The following is a 19,394-nucleotide window of genomic DNA, read 5'->3' as shown; positions in this document are numbered from 1 at the left end:
AGTGATGCACAAAATAACTTAAAAGAAAATAATAATTTAAAACAACGAATAAAGTGTGCATGAAATAATAGGGGAAAGAAAACGTTAGGAACTTGTTACATTCACCCACACAAGGGCTGAGTAATGACACACCCCCCCCTCTCTCTCTCACACACACTCTCCCAGCTCTCTTTCTCTCTTGCCCCTTCCTCATCTCTCTCACCCCCCCTCTCTCTATATATCTCACACACACACACTTCAGAAACAAACATAGTATCAATGAGAGCATCAATAATACACCTGAGTGAAGTCTAGTAAAAAATATATATATATATATTAAAAAAATAAATAAAAAAAAATTAATTGTGAGTTAAAAAAAATAGTAGCGTTAATAGAATCGGGCGATAACGTGTTAATACCGTGTTAACTTTGACAGCCTTAGTTACTAGGTATTTGCACAAATGTAATTGGCAAATAAAGATATTGTAATATAAGATTTCTCTGGTCACTCACCCGTCTCTTCCTCCTGCAGATGGAGTCAGCCCGGAAGGCGTGGGAGAACTCCCCGAGTCTGGTGGACAAGAGTTCCCCAGTCACCTCCTCCGCCTCCCCCATCACCTCCTGCACCTCCTCCTACTCCTCTTTTCCCTCTGCCTCCATACCACAGATCCCTGTGGCTTCGGTTACTCCAAGCACCTCCCTGTCAGGTAAACATAACCTGGATTCGGGTCCTCAGGACGGAACCACTCTGCACGTTGTAGTAGAGAATGTTGCATTACTTGGATACAGTTATATCTTGGTCTTCGTTCTCTTTCTACAGTTGTATCTTAATCTTCATTTCCTATGTGTTGTTCTCCCCAGTGTACAATCTCAAAGATCAATTAACTTGTTAGTATCCAAACACTCATTTTAAATACTGTCATCATGGCCTACCCCCTCCTTCTCCCCCAGGCTCTGGGACCTACACCACGTCCTCCCTGAGCACTAAGACCACCACGGCCTCTGACCCCCCCAACATCTGTAAGGTGAAGCCCCAGCAGCTCCAGGGCGGGGGTCTGTCCTCCAGCGGTGGCGGCAGCAGCAGCTTCTCCCAGCTGGGCTGTGTGCCTCCCCTCCTGCCCCAGCAACAGCAGCAGACCCCCCAAGTTTACGTCTCCCAGTCTGCAGCAGGTGAGGGTAGTGTAATGCTGAGACACTGGATTACGTCATCAGACTTAGGTTAGTGTTACCCGCCTAACGCCAGGGACACACCGAACGCCGAAGTGCCCCGACGTGCAGGGAAGAGCGGCCAGTTTCCCCTCAGCGCCACGTGTTAACCGACCTGTACCGTTCAGCCCGGCCGCGCCGCGGCACAGAGCTCCTGGCTCACAATCTTCAGCGATTAGTTTCGGCGCCTGGTCTATTTTCTCCTCTTATGTTATTGGAGCAGAGGAGTAGTATCTCTTGTTGACCGGCGCAGAGAAATGGCTTCGGGTGGGAACAGCCAGGCTCCTGCTCACACGAGAATGGCACTTCGACGTCCGGTGTGTTTCTGGCATTATGTTTCTAGGCAACTAGGACACCATTAGCTTCTTGCTTTTTTTGTATTTCCTTGTCGCTTTTGCATTTCTGCTTCCTCCTTCGAGGTCCTTCACTTGATAAATGCCAGGCCCCTTGTTAATTTTCTTTGCAAACATCATTGTTGCAAGGAGAATGAGCTAGGTAAGCTGTTTTCTGCATACAGTATCTGATATCTTTGCCACAAAGTTCAGCAACTGGAAATCAAAAACAGATGGTGATAGCAGGCAATAACCGAGATGGTGTTGAAACAAACATTCAAACTAATTTGTTTGCACCAAGTCCAACACTCTACCATCTACCCCTCCTGACACGCACCCCTGCATGCTTCTGCCACAAGCTCCCGTACCTCCTACACATGTACCATCTATCCCTCCTGACTAGGGATGGGCGTGAGTAATCGAGTAGCTACTGTATGAGAAAAAGACAAACGGAATTATAAATTTGTATGGGGGAAAAAAGATATTTTTTTTACACATCTTTTCACATGTATGTGTAAGTTGGTTTCCTTAAACATATATACGTGAATGAACAAAAATAAGTTAAAAAAAAATCTAATGTATATATATATTTTAACGTTTTTTCTCCCTTTTCGAGTAATACACAATCAATCGAGTATAGCATGCGATCAATCAATCTGGATTTTTCTTTAAAATGCCCATCCCTACTCCTGACACACACCCCTGTTTACCTCCTTCACAAGCACCCGTACCTCCTACACATGTACCATCTACCTCTCCTGACACACACCCCTGTTTACCTCCTTCACAAGCTCCCGTACCTCCTACACATGTACCATCTACCCCTCCTGACACGCACCCCTGTTTACCTCCTTCACAAGCTCCCGTACCTCCTACACATGTACCATCTACCCCTCCTGACACGCACCCCTGTTTACCTCCTTCACAAGCTCCCGTACCTCCTACACATGTACCATCTACCCCTCCTGACACGCACCCCTGTTTACCTCCTTCACAAGCTCCCGTACCTCCTACACATGTACCATCTACCCCTCCTGACACGCACCCCTGTTTACCTCCTTCACAAGCTCCCGTACCTCCTACACATGTACCATCTACCCCTCCTCCTGACACACACCCCTGTTTACCTCCTTCACAAGCTCCCGTACCTCCTACACCTTCTGCTATTTCTCCGTGCTTGTGTGCTGCTCTCGGGTCATGTCACTATTCTCTTCAGCTGTTTTTAATGCGGAGGTTCCCAGCGGGACGTCAGCTAGCCGTTAGCTCATTAGCTCATAAGAGGAAAATAGGGCCCAGAGGGGAGCGTCCTCATGGCCCACATCATTACAGGGCCATTATTACCTCTGTCTAATATAGGACTTCATGTAGGCAGGTCAGCGGGCCACGGCTCTCTCTCTGGACTGATAACAAAGGAGGCAGCAGTGGATGAGCAGTGTAGTCAAGATACAAAAAGACAGTTGATTATGCAAGTATACTCAAAACAAATGCTACTCTAAATCGCTGCACAGTGAGGGCTCTGGAGTGGAGTGGTGAGTCTCCTCAAATGGAGTCAATTTGATAGTCTCAAAAGAGGACATGGCGAGCAATAACTAACATCGTTCTGAGTGATTTATGTCGTCTCGTGATGCATTGTTTCCCTCAATGACCTCAGTGCCCCTACAAATGGTCAGTCAATTTCTAAGAACTTGACATTGAGGTGTTAACATGTCATGGTCCTGTCGGTATCACTTCACCATCCATGTTAACATGCCAAGGCCCTGTCAGTATCACTTCACCATGTTAACATGCCAAGGCCCTGTCAGTATCACTTCACCATGTTAACATGCCAAGGCCCTGTCAGTATCACTTCACCTGTTAACCATGTTAACATGCCAAAGCCCTGTCCGTATCACTTCACCATCCATGTTAACATGCCAAGGCCCTCACTTCACCATGTTAACATGCCAAGGCCCTGTCAGTATCACTTCACCATGTTAACATGCCAAGGCCCTGTCAGTATCACTTCACCATGTTAACATGCCAAGGCCCTGTCAGTATCACTTCACCATGTTAACATGCCAAGGCCCTGTCAGTATCACTTCACCATGTTATCATGCCATGGCCCTGTCAGTATCACTTCACCATGTTAACATGCCAAGGCCCTCACTTCACCATGTTAACATGCCAAGGCCCTGTCAGTATCACTTCACCATGTTAACATGCCAAGGCCCTGTCAGTATCACTTCACCATGTTAACATGCCAAGGCCCTGTCAGTATCACTTCACCATGTTAACATGCCAAGGCCCTCACTTCACCATGTTAACATGCCAAGCCCCTGTCAGTATCACTTCACCATGTTAACATGCCAAGGCCCTGTCAGTATCACTTCACCATGTTATCATGCCATGGCCCTGTCAGTATCACTTCACCATGTTAACATGCCAAGGCCCTCACTTCACCATGTTAACATGCCAAGGCCCTGTCAGTATCACTTCACCATGTTATCATGCCAAGGCCCTGTCAGTATCACTTCACCATGTTAACATGCCACGGCCCTGTCAGTATCACTTCACCATGTTAACATGCCAAGGCCCTCACTTCACCATGTTAACATGCCAAGGCCCTGTCAGTATCACTTCACCATGTTATCATGCCAAGGCCCTGTCAGTATCACTTCACCATGTTAACATGCCACGGCCCTGTCAGTATCACTTCACCATGTTAACATGCCACGGCCCTGTCAGTATCACTTCACCATGTTAACATGCCAAGGCCCTCACTTCACCATGTTAACATGCCAAGGCCCTGTCAGTATCACTTCACCATGTTATCATGCCAAGGCCCTGTCAGTATCACTTCACCATGTTAACATGCCACGGCCCTGTCAGTATCACTTCACCATGTTAACATGCCAAGGCCTAGCCCCTTACGTGACTGCGATCTGCAAGCCAGGGGCTTTTGGTATCCGCAGTCACTCTCAGCTATGTACCTACCAGGCTAGTTTGGACCACCAAGCGCTGCTTCTGAGCTGGGGGTGGGTCAAAATATATCAGATATGAATTTCAAAAGGTACCCAGCGTACAATATGGGTTTCACACAGCGAGGCGCTGGGGTCTGAAAGCTCGGAGTTGCTAATAAACAGTTTAAATCATTGTTACAAAACGAGTGGTACTTACAGAGCGAGCCGTGTATTTCCGCCGTTGGTGTCACAGCGCATGCGCACCAGGCTATTTGGCTGCCTGGTGCGCATGCGCTGTGACACCAACGGCGGAAATACACGGCTCGCTCTGTAAGTACCACTGATTGATTTCTCGTTTTGTAACAATGATTTAAACTGTTTAAGGGGCTAGCCAAGGCCCTGTCAGTATCACTTCACCATGTTAACATGCCAAGGCCCTGTCAGTATCACTTCACCATGTTAACATGCCAAGGCCCTGTCAGTATCACTTCACCATGTTAACATGTCAAGGCCCTGTCAGTATCACTTCACCATGTTATCATGCCAAAGCCCTCACTTCACCATGTTAACATGCCAAGGCCCTGTCAGTATCACTTCACCATGTTGCAATGTTGTGCGATCTAGTTACCTTGAGATATTTAAGAAGGATGGCATACTTGTATCTCTCGTCCTGTACTCCCGACATGATTGTCTCTAGGCACATACGCAATTTGGTATAATGCGCTCGGTCTTCTCTGGTGAAGTCTATAAATGTGGGTGTCCCGATGTAGGGTCCCATGTAGGGCTGCGACTCGTACACACGTTGGTTCATGCTGGGCGGGAACCAGGGGCTGGGTTGCCAGCTGCCTCTTAAGCCCAACGAGACCAGTACCGGCCCCAAAATGACATCACGTCAAATCAACCTCTCCAGACTGTCTGACATAATTATAGTTTTTTTCCCCAAATGTATTCAAGAATAAACATCATAAACATCATAGGGCGGCCGGGTAGCGCAACGGACTAAGCGCCTGTCTACCACCGCAGAGACACTGGTATCGAATCCGGCTGTCAGCGGTGCCTCTGGCTTGGCCGGTCGTCATACTGACACAATTGGCAGTGTCAGCGGGAGGGAAACCAGTGGGTGGTATTCTGGTCGTTGTAAACAGCGACTCCTACAGGTCGGTCAGGGCCCTGCACAGCGAGGGAGAGGAACTGGTGAAGGTAGTGTGACCCTCCCACGCGTTACACTTCACCAATGAGAGTCCTCGCTGCCAGGTGAAAAGAGGCTGCTGGCTGTCTCCTATGTATCGGAGGAAGCATCTGATAGACTTCAGGGCTCCCTAGACTGGCAAGTAGGGGGCAAATGCACGCACCGACCAGGAAGGGGAGGGGGGAATTGGCATAACGACTAAATTGGGATGGGAGGAAAATACAGAAAAATAGGAGGAGAAAAAGTGGATAAAAAAAAGAATAAACATCATAACCATGTCACAACAGCAGTTATAATGTATATTATCTTCAATACGTTAGTTTACCAACCTAACAAAATAAATTGTTTGGTTCCTGTTGGTTGTCAGTTAAGGCCATGGGTAGGTAGGGAATTTAATTTATTTAATTTTTTCCCACGGCGACTATGGATAGGGAATTTCTTTATTTAATTAAAATGTTCACGACAACATGGATGCATGTACTCTGCCAGCATGTTTAATATCCATAATACTAAAGGTTTGACTAAGATTTTTATGAAACTTTAGTGTAAAAAAAATGTATATATAATATATATATATTTAGTTTTACTCATAAAATAAATTGAGTCGTACCTAAATCGGCAGGGTCGGTCGGCAACCGGAACCAAACCATTTATTTTGATAAGCCTAGGTTAAAGTGTTATTAGATAGATTTGAGTTTTTCTGTTGTGATCGCGAAAGTCCGCCATTTTGAAAGATTTACCATCAGTAATTGTAGTAATTTTTTTTTTTTACACGCCATTTTGAAGAGGACATCCAGAGCTTTCAATGAGTGTTGGAATTTTTCTAGGACTGGCCTTCGATTTTCTTTTTTGGAATTCGAAGCTTCGGGGGCAGAGATTCGATTTTAATTCGAAGCTTAGAAATAATTTTTTCTTTTTTATTAATAAATACAAAATTGTATTTAATAAAAAATATATAAAATGTTAATGTTGTGGGACTTGTACAGCACTTTGTTCAACTTTGTCAGTGATGTAAAGTTTAAACCTTTTTAAATCTTAGACAAACAAAACACTTTGCTTTCATGAAATATTGTAAGCCGTCATTTGAGGCTTTATAAAAACAGCACAATGAACACAAATCTGTCAGTGCCGAGTCCGACCTCATCTTAAATAACAAACGGCATTGCTTGTTGTAATTAACAAAGCGAGGCAGAGTTGATTTTGCAAAAAAGAAAATATCATATTTTCATAAATCACCTTTTTTATTTATTTTTTTATTTTATTTTCATATTCGAATCCCATGCCCATCGAACGAAGCTTCGAAGTATTTAAGACAGCCCTAAATGTATCTGAAATACACTTCCCAGAGGCCGCTAGGTCAAAAAAGGCAAATGGGTTCTGTATGAATTTTTTTAATCTTATTGAACGTTATTGGCATATATTGGAGCGCAGTTAGTTTGAGCATTTAGCAACAATCCGATTTGAAATCCGTTTCAAAATGGCGGCACTCTGGCAGGAATAAGAAACCTACTGTACATACAGTAGATTTCATTATCTGTTCTTATGCACGCCTGGTGATACTAAATCCAAATTGAACTTGGGCATTTGAAAGATAAGATTTGGCACAATTCATAAATGTGTGAATTGGCTATAATAAGGTCATTTATAAGCCTGCTGTTCTATATTCTATAATAATATTTCAAATTGCATTGGTCCGGATGGGAGAATTCAGTACTGTATCTACAAAACCTTCTGTTTAATCATCTTCCCTTTATTAATTTCCGTGGATTTTTTTTTACACGTGATCTCAAGAAGGTACTGAATAAGCAAATTTGTTCATGTCTGGTCATTTTTAGCATGGCGTTATTCATTGTCAAAGATGCAAAGACAAATCATAATTCATATTCTCCTTTTTGTTTCATCGCAATTTAAGCAAGCCTAGACACAATATTTCTGACACTGGGAATACATTCACTGAGGTCCATAGATGTCCCTAGATACCAAGAACATGCAAATGGACCTTGTAGAAGTGGAGCAATATTCCATTTACTTAGGTATGTATTTTAGGCGGATTTTCAGAAAATAGGGCTCCGGGCTTAAGAGGTTAACATGCCAAGGCCCTCGCTTCACCATGTTATCATGCCAAGGCCCTGTCAGTGTCACTTCACCATGTTATCATGCCAAGGCCCTCACTTCACCATGTTATCATGCCAAGGCCCTCACTTCACCATGTTAACATGCCAAGGCCCTGTCAGTATCACTTCACCATGTTAACATGCCAAGTCCCTGTCAGTATCACTTCACCATGTTAACATGCCAAGGCCCTGTCAGTATCACTTCGCCATCCATGTTGAGCATCAGGAGACCACATATTTCCACAGTTACCATCCAAGTGTAGGGCTCAGTTGATCACAAGTGTAGGGCTCAGTTGATCACAAGTGTAGGGCTCAGATGATCACAAGTGTAGGGCTCAGATGATCACAAGTGTAGGGCTCAGATGATCACAAGTGTAGGGCTCAGATGATCACAAGTGTAGGGCTCAGATGATCACAAGTGTAGGGCTCAGTTGATCACTCAAAATGCTGTGGTGACCTTTGACCTTGCAACGCCAGTCTTTTCTGCTTTTCTTTTATTCCTAACTTGTAAGTAAAGATTTAATATCATGCATGTTGTTGTTTTTTATATTGTTTTAACCATGACTGTGTATTTTGTTGGTACAGGTTCTGCAGCCCAGATCCCAGCCTTCTATATGGACACTAGCCACCTGTTTAGCAGCCCACACCCCCGCCTGGCTCCCCCCTCCTTGGCCCAACAGCAAGGCTACCAGCCTGGCCTCTCACAGGTATGGATGTCTGTTACAAGGCTCTGTGAAGGTCTGGAAAGTAAGGGGAAAGCATTTAAATTAAAAAAGTTTGGTGAAATTCACCTGCACACTTTGAATTGCTTGCCCCTGACAGAGACTAAGTACTGTATATAAGTAAGCAATATTTTTAGCTCATGGTCAAAGGTGTAAAGAAATATAAATATATATATATTGCAGTCTGGAATCTTACATTTTTTTGTATGTAAAAACTGTCAGAGGCTTGTAAGTAGAAGTTAAAGGAACACATTTTAGGAAATACACCTATTTCCGCAGTCAGAATATTATCAGCAGCCATCCAGGTGCATGCTAGCCTAGCTTAGCACAAAGACTGGAAGCGCTACGAAGCATCTAACCTACTGTAGCTCCATCAAAAGTGAAGAAATATAACTTCCAACAACTCAAACTGATGCACAGAAATTAAATTGATATCCGACTCTGGGGGAAGATTGCAAATAAGAGTATTTCCAAAATGTGTTCCTTTTATTCTCTACTCATTCAGGAGCTACGTGGGATTCGTTATTTTTGTTCTGCTCTTGTTCTAACAAGCATTTTGACTCCCATGTGTTCCCCTTCAGCAAACATCCGTGCAGCAGATTCCAATCCCCATCTACGCCCCGCTGCAGGGACAGCCCCAGCACCAGCACCAACACCAACACCAACACACACACACCCACACCCACCAGGCCCAGCTGGGACTCAACGCTGGACCTCCTGTCTCACAGGCACAGGACCTCTTCAGCTCCTCAATGCAGCCTTACAGGTACCAGACCAAACCATTTGAAAATGCCTTCCCCTTTACCACTGGGAGACGGAATGCACTGTCCTCGCCTCGTCTTCCAGGTTCCTTCTGTGAGAATGTTGGGGCTGTGTCCCCCTCGGCTATACCTCCCTGCAGCTACATACACTATACATGAAATATATAGTACTGCACTGGGATGTACTTTGTCTGTTGTGAGTGAGCAGCATTGTGTTTTATTATTATGATCCAACATTCGGCTCCTCTCCATTCTCTTCTCCAGGTCTCAGCAGGCGTTCATGCAGAGCAGTCTGTCCCAGGCCTCCATGATGTTGTCGGGGCCCTCCCTGCACAGCTACCCCGGTGTGCAGGCCTCTGAGCTGGGGAAGCCTCAGTCCAACCTGGCCTACCAGCAGCCCTCCTCCAACCAACACATCCCCATCCTGTTTGAGCCCCAGCTTAACCAGCCGTCTGGCATGGGAGGCTCCCAGCTTATTGACACACACCTACTGCAGCAGGTATGGGAGAATGCTAGTGTTCCTAGGGCAGGCAACTGATTTGCATGATGGCCGCAGTGGCTGGTGGATTTGAAAGCTTACCAGCTGATTTCATAATTGTATAAGATCAAAATATTTTTTAGAATAGAAAAGACCCTCCAAACAAATCTTTTTACTGCTAAAATGATAAACTAGACATAGTGTAGACAAACATACCAGCCACAGCAAAAATATGCCAGCTTTTGGCTGGTGTTAAATTCACATCTTATTACTTCTTCACAATACATAATGTTACTACACCATCTGAGTTAAGCTCATGCAAATTGCTGCTACTGGTCCATCTCTATCTGACACTGTATACGCGTGCACGTGTGTGTGTGTGTGTGTTCTAGGCTCGGCAAGGGATGAATCAGCATTCGAACATGTACTCGGGACAGGTGCAGCAACACAGCCAGAGTAGCTACTACAGCAACACCCAGTCTCCCAGCTCTGCAATGCAACAGGTAAGACACGTTTATACTGTGTTATTTGCATGTGAGCTGAAGAGGTTAACATGTTGTAAGAAAGTGACGGCTGCACTCTGCTTCCACAAAACATCTCCCCTTGATGAGTGTTGACGTGAAACCTTGGCTGCAATAAATCACAGGAGATGCTTTGCAGTGGACAGCTGTTACTTTCTTTATACACTAGGGCTGACCCCGATTAGTCGACTAATCGGCCGAAAGGAGCCGTAGTCGACTAACCAACCTCTTAGTCGAATAGTAAAAAAAATATATATATATATTATTTTATTTTTATTTTTTATCATTCTTTCCAAAAGAGAAGAGGCCTAGAAGCGTGGCTAACGCTAATGGCACGCATACCAGAGGCTAACTGCCTACGAAAACAGGCACAGAGGCACTGAAAGAGGATTTCACCCATATAATGAACACACTAGACTAGCACCCCCACAGCCCAAATGGAATGATAAAAAAAAAAAAAATAAAAAAAAAAATTGTCTACCAATAGTCGACTAACGGCAAATTTTGGCCAATCATAGTCGACCATCCAAATCCTTAGTCGGGGACAGCCCTATTATACACAAATACATACAGTGAACAGCTGTTACTTTCTTTATACACAAATACATAGTGGTGGGAATCACCAGTTTCATCACGATACGATACGATATCGATTCTTTGGACAACGATACGATATTTGCCGATATCACAGTCTGCCACGATACGATTCGATTCAGGTGCCTGCGATCGATATGAGACTATATTATGTGCCCATTTAACACTTTCTCTGCCAAGGACGCCTAAACTCGTCATTGCTCGCCATGCTCATTTTGCCAATGACCTTTCACTGCCACACGACAAAGGGTTAACCCTTTCACAACAACACTACAGAAGGTTAACCCTTTCACTACCACCACAGACGGTTAACAGTCTGTAGTGTGGTAGTGAAATGTTAACCTTCTGTAGTGTGGTAGTGAAAGGGTTAACATAAGCACACACTCGAGACACCAACATGAACACGGAGGGCCTGGGTGCAAAACACGTTACCTTGCTGGTGGGGGGCTGCATCATGCTGTGGTTGGGGCCCATGAGGCCTCTGTAGGGCTGTGAGACAGGGGGCTGCCTGTTGATGCTGGGGGGCTGTGCCTGGGGAGGCGTGGGGGGCAGAGCCAGGAGGGGCTGGCCTCCTCCGGAACCATAGTTTGACATGGACAGAGCCTTGTAACAGACAAATGTCATTGAGATCAATATTTCAAAAATCTGTGATCGCAATCATATTTCTCCCCCGGAGACTTGAGATCTACTGTTGATCCCTTCTCAACTCTCCAACGGTTCAAGAGCGCCATCTGGTGGCCGATCGGCGGATCGCCCAAACCGGAAACCGGAAACGGAAACTGGTGCTCATCCAAATTCGGTCCGATCACTCGCTATATGTCCCGGGACTCGAGCGCGACACAATGGATAGTGATCCGTTACCAATAACTCGATAAACAACATGATTTGGACGTATATACTATTATATAACCTGGAGATGGATCGCATATTTCAACATCCCATAATTTTTGCTCATCGCCCAACGCTACGAGGAAGCTGCGGTGAGTTTCAGCGTTTTTTTTTACCGTGTTCGATACAAACTGCTCTAATGATCATATCACCCACACTAGATGAATCATCTAACGTTGGCCACGGAATTATAAACGACCCCCCCCCCATCCGGTCAACATCAGATGATGAGTAGTAACTTCTAGAAGCACGTCCATTTGAAATTTTTTATCTCGCGCTGATCGCTATCGAACTGTAGTTGATCATCAATATAATGCATTTAGGGCTATAAATCACGTTCTGCAGAAAACGATTAAAACATATTTATACTTTAGACCGTATTTTAGTATGAATATGTGAATGAAAAAGTATAACGTTTGTAGATAATTGACGTTGAATGGGCCATAGTAATGTCAATTTAGCAATACAATTTAAAAAGTTATAGCCCTGCAAAGAAGGGGAACTTCTCCATAGACAAATAGAGCTGGCAGAGGATGGTATAATGATGTACATAAGCCTGGCGGAGAAAGTGTTAACACAATCAGTCATATTTAGATCAACAAAAAAAAGGCTATGGAAATATCAATTGACGTTTTTTTTTTTTTTTTTTTTTTTTTTTTTACTTTGACCAGTCAGCTGGTTCTTTTTAGCGTTTATCGCTTTTTTCGTCGCATTCATACTTGGTCAAGTTCGACCGACAGAAGCAGGCTGAAAGGGTTCAGATGGGGGGAAAGACACTCTGGGAAAGGCACGGCTGCCGTCCGGGATTCGAACGCGCTCAGCCCCAGATCCGCGCGAGCGTGGTTGTCCACGGCGCTGAAATAGCACTCGTGGTACGTGGTGAGCTACTGGAGCTCCCCGACGTTTTTATTTTTGAGCTCTTCCAGACATTTAAATGAAAAACAATCTATTGTTTTTAATACAAATAGACCTCCTGTTCACTGTAAAGTGCCACGTTTTTATATATTGAGCTTTAAAGTTTACGGTAAGTAAAATGTTTTGGAACTCACAACACGCAAGCTAAAAACCCCTTCCTCTCCCAAACCGTTCCTACAATTGCATGATGATCATGAATACATAATGTATTCATGTTTAAATATCAACATTATCTGTCCATCCTCAGTAAATAATATCAATATAATAATACTCCTGACTTCATTTGGTCTTTACACACACACACACACACACAGAATGCCCCCGCCCAGGGGTGTAGCTCCAGATTCTGGGCCCCATGAAAGAATGTATTTGTAGGCCCCCAGTGAATGCGAGCGCGCGTAAGCGGAAATTTTTTTGGCAATTTTTTTTTTGATGAAAACGCATGATATGGTTTTTACCTATACATTCGGATCAGCAGTTCAGCACCTGCACTGTTGGTGGGTGAGCCTAGTAAAGGATGTCTCATTGCGTTCATCTTCAATGAATGGACCAATGCATTATAGTCTACCAAAGCCCCCCCTCTCTCTCTATATAGCTCACACACACACACACACACACACACACACACACACACACACACACACACACACACACTTCAGAAACAAACATAGTATCAATGAGAGCATCAATAATACACCCGAGTGATGTCTAGTAAAAAAAAAAAAAAATCTTTTTTTTGGCCCCCCCCCCCCCCCCCCAGTGCTGGGCCCTTGGAATCATCCTAAGCTACCCCCCCCCCCCCAGCTACACCCCTGCCCCCGCCCCTCCTCCTTCCCCTCTCCTCTTCTCTCACAATTAGCTTAAGCAGCTAACCTAATGTTAATTTAGATCTGCCCACACGACGTGGGCATAAAGAAATGGCGACGATGCAAACCATGTTAGATGCATTTGACCCGTTGCGGGGGGAAAACTGCACAGACTTCGGGTCGCAAAATAGATGCTCTGAAGCCCTGCTCTCGCTCTGCTGTACAGAGCTACACGGAGTTTCACAATACTGGGCGCGGGGCGGATATGACGTCGCCGGATTTTCAAAATAAGAGTATCGCAATATGAATCGATCTTTTTACGTTGAATCGATCCTATTTGATTATTGATAATAGATCGATATATCGATCTGGATCGATGTATCGTCCCACCCCTACAAATACATAGTGAACAGCTGTTACTTTCTTTATACACAAATGCATTCAGTGGACAGCTGTTACTTTCTTTATACACAAATACATACAGTGAACAGCTGTTACTTTCTTTATACACAAATACATACAGTGAACAGCTGTTACTTTCTTTATACACGAATACATACAGTGAACAGCTGTTACTTTCTTTACACACATAGTGTGCAGTAGTTGTTACTTTCTTTACACGCAAATAGAGTGCTGTTACTTTCTTTACACAAGAGTGTGCGGTTGTTACTTTCATTACACACAAATAGTGTGCAGTTGTTACTTTATTTACACAGTGTGCAGTTGTTACTTTCTTTACACACAAATACTGTGTGCGGTTGTTACTTTCTTCATATACATACACACAAATACAGTATGCAGCTGTTACATTCTTTATACATACATACACCTCATGTCGTTTTGCCTCTCTAGGAGTCGATATCAGATAAATATGAAGCATTTCTGCCTCTTCTCTCCAGGTGACCCATCCAGGCTCTCAGCTGTCCATGTCAAACTATGGTTCCGGAGGAGGCCAGCCCCTCCTGGCTCTGCCCCCCACGCCTCCCCAGGCACAGCCCCCCAGCATCAACAGGCAGCCCCCTGTCTCACAGCCCTACAGAGGCCTCATGGGCCCCAACCACAGCATGATGCAGCCCCCCACCAGCAAGGTAACGTGTTTTGCACCCAGGCCCTCCGTGTTCATGTTGGTGTCTCGAGTGTGTGCTTATGTTAACCCTTTCACTACCACACTACAGAAGGTTAACATTTCACTACCACACTACAGACTGTTAACCGTCTGTGGTGGTAGTGAAAGGGTTAACCTTCTGTAGTGTTGTTGTGAAAGGGTTAACCCTTTGTCGTGTGGCAGTGAAAGGGTTAACATTCTGTATCGTCACAGTGAAAGTTAACCCTTTGTCGTGTGCCAGTGAAAGGGTTAACCTTCTGTATTGTCGCAGTGAAAGGGTTAACCATGTGGTAGTGAAAGGGTTAATGAGTGAATGGAGAAGAGTTGTCAGCGAGTCGCAGTCTAATTGGTCGGTGCGTCTCTCTCTCCAGATGGACATGGACCTGAAGCTGTTCAGCAGTGGGATGGATGTGAAGCCTGGGACTCCTCCTGGCGGCGTCAGGAGCACCACACCCACCTCCAGCCCTTACAGGCAATTTATTTATTTATTTCATTTCAATTCATTTATTTAAAATCGTAAGCTTCTGAGGTTTCCCTCATTTACAGCAAAGGTGATTGTACAAATGTAAACGGTACATGATGGAAAGCAATATTCACAGAAAATTTTACACAAAAGAGTAATAATAATAAAGTAAAAAAGAAACATTTTAAAAGAATAAAAATATCTTCTAAAACAGTTACAAGTGGTCTGAAATCACACGAACTTCAGAGAGAGTTCGAGGCATCAAAGGAAAAAGCTGACTTCCCTAGATCAGAACAAACTTGAGGGATCCTAAGAACCATCCACTCATTTGATCCAGTTGAATAGGTTCCAATATTCCAATCTAGCAGTGAAGAGATATAAACAGGTTGCTTACCAATAAGGGCTTTCAAAATAAATAAATACCAGTGTTTGTTGCGCCTTTCTGTAAGAGAAGGCCAACCCACCTTATCATACAGGCCACAATGGTGAGTATCATGCCAACCCACCCTATCATACAGGCCACAATGGTGAGTATCATGCCAACCCACCCTATCATACAGGCCACAATGGTGAGTATCATATCTGTCACCAGTAATAAACCTAAGAGCTGAGTGATATGCAGAATACAGAGGTTTAAGAGTTGATGCTGCAGCATGCCTATAAATGACATCACCATTATCCACCAAAACCATCCATGATGAATTAATTAAATGTTTGTAACACAGCAGGGTCATTGCAATTTTGCAGTTTTCTTTAGTTTTCTTGTTCGCCCAATAATGGTAACCAATGGAAAGACACACGTGCGCACATGCGAACACATGTCAACTTTCTCCCGCGAACCGCGGACTCTCACAGCTGATAAAAAGACAAAAGAAATCCGCTGCCATTGTTGTGTAACATGTCATCTGTTCTCTAGTCTTCTTCAGTCCTGTTAAAAAAGTTAAATCTTCTCTACAAGTGAAACTGAAACTAAGTTGTTGCATAAGTTGTTAAAGGGGCAGTAGGCAATTAATTTACTCAGTGGATGCCTGAACACAGAATGACACCAGTATCACTGACTACCACGGCAAGCCTATATAATATTATTCTATTTAATAATAATAATTATTATTATAAATATGTAAGGGATGATGTATAGCTACAAGGTCATTGTCGCAAAATAATTGACCGACACAGAGTTTAGAACACAGAGGCGCCTCGCCGAGGTGTTCTTTAAATGTAGTGAAGGTCAATTATTTTGCGACAATGACCGAGTATAGCTATACATTATCCCGCTTATTACATGGCTAACTTACTAACAATATACCTAATTAATTTTATACCATCGACAAGACGAGATCAAATGCAGACACAGTTCTGTTCTGTCGCTCCGCTGTCATCGCCGGCAGCTTCGCCAGCAGCCGGCAGGTGTGTCTGATTGGCTGCACTGATGCAGTGTGTGTCAGTGGGCTTGATTGCTACAGCTGCGCACAACGGTCATTATTGCTCGGCAGAGGTCCGTTATCAAGTAATAACGGACCTCTGACGAGCGCTATTGACTAATCACAATCAAGCATTTCGGCGAATACTAAAACGCCATGTAATAAATAATAATAATTATTATAAATATTGTTTTCCTGTTGTACCGAACTTGTACCGAACCGTGACCGCAATACCGAGGTACGTACCGAACCGTGGCTTCTGTGTACCGTTACACCCCTAACTTGCATACATAACACACATTCATAACGCACATGCAGAATTAACCTAATCTCAAGCCTCGCCCTCTTTTCTTCATCCTCCAATCAGAACTGTTGCTTCCCTCAGACAAGCTTTGTGAGCTTAACTTTGTTTGTCCAAGGGAAGCAGTTGATCACGAAAAGGGGGCGGGGCTTGAGATAGGTCAGTTACTCGCACTTGCCCGCATCCTTCAACCATAACGGCTAACATGCATCAGTCGTCCATTGAAGCTGTGACACTTTGTTTACAGTGTTCTCCTCCTGTCTCTCCCTCTGCAGGGCCAGCTCCACCTCCCCCAGTAGCCAGTCCAGTAAGATGAACAGCATGCTGTACCAGAAGCAGTTCCAGCCCAGCTCTGCCGGCATGAGGATGACTCCACACTTCCCCGGCCAGTTCAACCCACAGGTAACAAGTCCCATCCTCCCACGCAAACTGTGAACCACTGTGGTTTTCTGTTTTCAGTTAATTATAATCCCCCTCTGTCTCTCCCCTTCTCCCTTCCTTTCAGATCCTGAATCAGCCCAACATCGTCTCTCCTCTGGTGCGACCCCCTCATTCCAACTCGTTCGCGGGAGGCGTCCAGCGCTCGCCGATGGGTCCCCCTCCCAACGTGGGCGGAGGTCTGATGCCTCACCCCCGACCCCAGCACCCGCAGCACCCACCGCACCCGCAGCATCCGCAGCACCCACCGCACCCGCAGCACATCCAGCACCCTCCCCGAGGACCTCCTGGTCCCCCCCTCGCACCCAGAGGCGCCCATTCGGCCCTTAAGGCAGAGCAGGACCTCAAAGTGTGTAGCCTTCAAAAGAGTTCTTATTACATTTAGTTTATACACCTTTATGTATGCCTCCGTTTACACTGTCCATATTGAATTGTATTGTCAAAAAATATATTTACACATATACTGTCTATTGTCCATGTTGATTGATTGTGCATCTGTTTTTAATAATGGACCTATCTCAAACTCTTTTCTTGATCCTCCAATCACAACGGTCGCTTCCCTCGGACACACTTTGCTTATGAGAGAGTCAACATCTTAACCAGTGATCATGTGTTGTGGCTGTTTCCCTGCAGGCGAAGCAGAGGGCTGAGGTGCTCCAGTCCACTCATAAGTTCTTCTCAGATCAACAGCAGCAGCAGCAGCAACTGAAGGCCCCGTCAGTCAGTAAACCCTCTCGCCTTGACCAGGGGGGCAAACCCCCCCTCGACACCATGGCTCCCAACCACCAGTCGGGGGGGATCTCTGACCGCCCAGAGCCCGACAAGCCCCCCCTCTCTGCGGGCAAGCCCATACGGACTGGCCCCATAAAGCCCCAGGCTATCAAACCAGAGGAGGGCAAGTAAAAGATCCCTGTGTCCTCTTCAGATGAAAAGATGGATGGATGGATAGATGCAGGAGAGGAGGAGAGAGTCCAGCTGCTCCATTCACTCGCTCACCCCCTCGCATCGGCCCTGGGGGAGGGAGGCAGGGGTAGAGGGGGAAAGAGGAGGATGGGTTGGAACAAAGGTTAATTTGGTGATGGTTACTGAGAGAAGGGGTAGTGGGTCTGTGTGTACATACAGTAATCCTCTTCTCCTCTCTCCCCCTCTCCTGCCCTGTGCTGTGGGGGGAGACCGCTGCACAACCTGGTCACTAGACGTCTACTATGATCAGTAGATGACGAGGGAGAGTTGGAGAATTGAAAATGAGATGAGATTCGCTGCTGAGTTTGCCATTTTTATAGCTCTATGATTTCTGTTCCTTTAATTTTTTTTTCAAGTAGAATCACGTATTAGAGGGCAGGTATATTGTTTTGTTAACGAAAGAATGAATCAATTGTTTGTGTTTTGTAGTTGGACGAACAATCTTATTTAAAGAGAGATGACTTTAGTGAAGCACAGATTGCTTTTTTCTTCAATCTTCCCATCATGACTAATCCAGAGATATGAGTGTGTGTGTGCACGTGTGCAAAAGATCTCTGCACCACATCACCATACACACGTGTACACACACACACACACACACACACCGTGATCTGTCACTCAACGGTTTCAACCATATTCACTGAAATGGAGAAATTAAATCAGGAATTCTATTGTTGTCTTTTGTGTCTGTTTTCCCAGAGAGGAAATGTGAAATTGCAGCAGTTGATAATTTGATGATTGATTGATTCATTGATTAGAGTCTGCCTGTGAGCCTTTGCTCCTGCCTTCTGCTCTCATCTCCTTGCCTGAGCATGTTGATGAGGTGGTGTGTGTGCGTGTCGTAGGGTGTGTGTGTGTTGATGCGATATAAAGTGGGAGGAGCTACTACTGAAGGGATCTCTCCTGTATCTTTAGCCAAAGGGTACGCAGCGCAAAGATGATGTCACAGAGCCTTTAGGACCCCTGTTGCTGTGGCAGCAGCAGTTTGGAGTAGAGTTATTATAGGATGTTTGTAAATGGATATTGCAGACGAGATGTTCCAATCAATGACCAGACTCTCTCACACACACACCTCTTTACTGCTCCTGCACCCATCCTTGCTGTCTCCCTCTCACACACACATGCACACACACACACGCTCTTTACTGTAAAACACCCAGGCCTGCTGCTACTGTAATGAGTTTCAGTGCCCTGCCCTTAGCTAGTATATAGCAGGATAGGGCTACTTGGAGGCATAAGAGGTGAGGGCTCGATTTTCT

The 19,394-nt window shown here is 44.9% G+C and overlaps 1 protein-coding gene across 4 annotated transcripts in view; it reads left to right on the top strand.

Annotated features, from left to right (window-relative positions):
• Nucleotides 1–18,487, top strand: part of prrc2c (proline-rich coiled-coil 2C) — an 85,725-nt gene extending 67,238 nt beyond the window's left edge. For 2 of the 4 annotated variants that reach the window (XM_084309276.1, XM_084309275.1), the window contains exons 24-34: nucleotides 512–686; nucleotides 931–1,149; nucleotides 8,345–8,466; nucleotides 9,063–9,247; nucleotides 9,507–9,741; nucleotides 10,113–10,223; nucleotides 14,344–14,532; nucleotides 14,921–15,021; nucleotides 17,010–17,136; nucleotides 17,240–17,521; nucleotides 17,806–18,487. In XM_084309276.1, coding sequence (XP_084165402.1) covers nucleotides 512–686; nucleotides 931–1,149; nucleotides 8,345–8,466; nucleotides 9,063–9,247; nucleotides 9,507–9,741; nucleotides 10,113–10,223; nucleotides 14,344–14,532; nucleotides 14,921–15,021; nucleotides 17,010–17,136; nucleotides 17,240–17,521; nucleotides 17,806–18,075 — 2,016 coding nt within the window. In that variant the 3' untranslated portion in view covers nucleotides 18,076–18,487. Of the gene's footprint in view, nucleotides 1–511; nucleotides 687–930; nucleotides 1,198–8,344; nucleotides 8,467–9,062; nucleotides 9,248–9,506; nucleotides 9,742–10,112; nucleotides 10,224–14,343; nucleotides 14,533–14,920; nucleotides 15,022–17,009; nucleotides 17,137–17,239; nucleotides 17,522–17,805 lie in introns of all 4 variants that reach the window. The other 2 variants (XM_084309274.1, XM_084309273.1) reach the window with 1 other exon arrangement.
• The last annotated feature ends 907 nt before the right edge of the window (nucleotides 18,488–19,394 follow it).

Source organism: Notolepis coatsorum, assembly GCF_963971535.1.
Source record: "Notolepis coatsorum genome assembly, chromosome: 2".
Lineage (NCBI taxonomy): Eukaryota > Metazoa > Chordata > Actinopteri > Aulopiformes > Paralepididae > Notolepis > Notolepis coatsorum.
The sequence above is the reverse complement of the archived record's forward strand: the minus strand, read 5'-3'. Positions and strand labels throughout refer to the sequence as shown.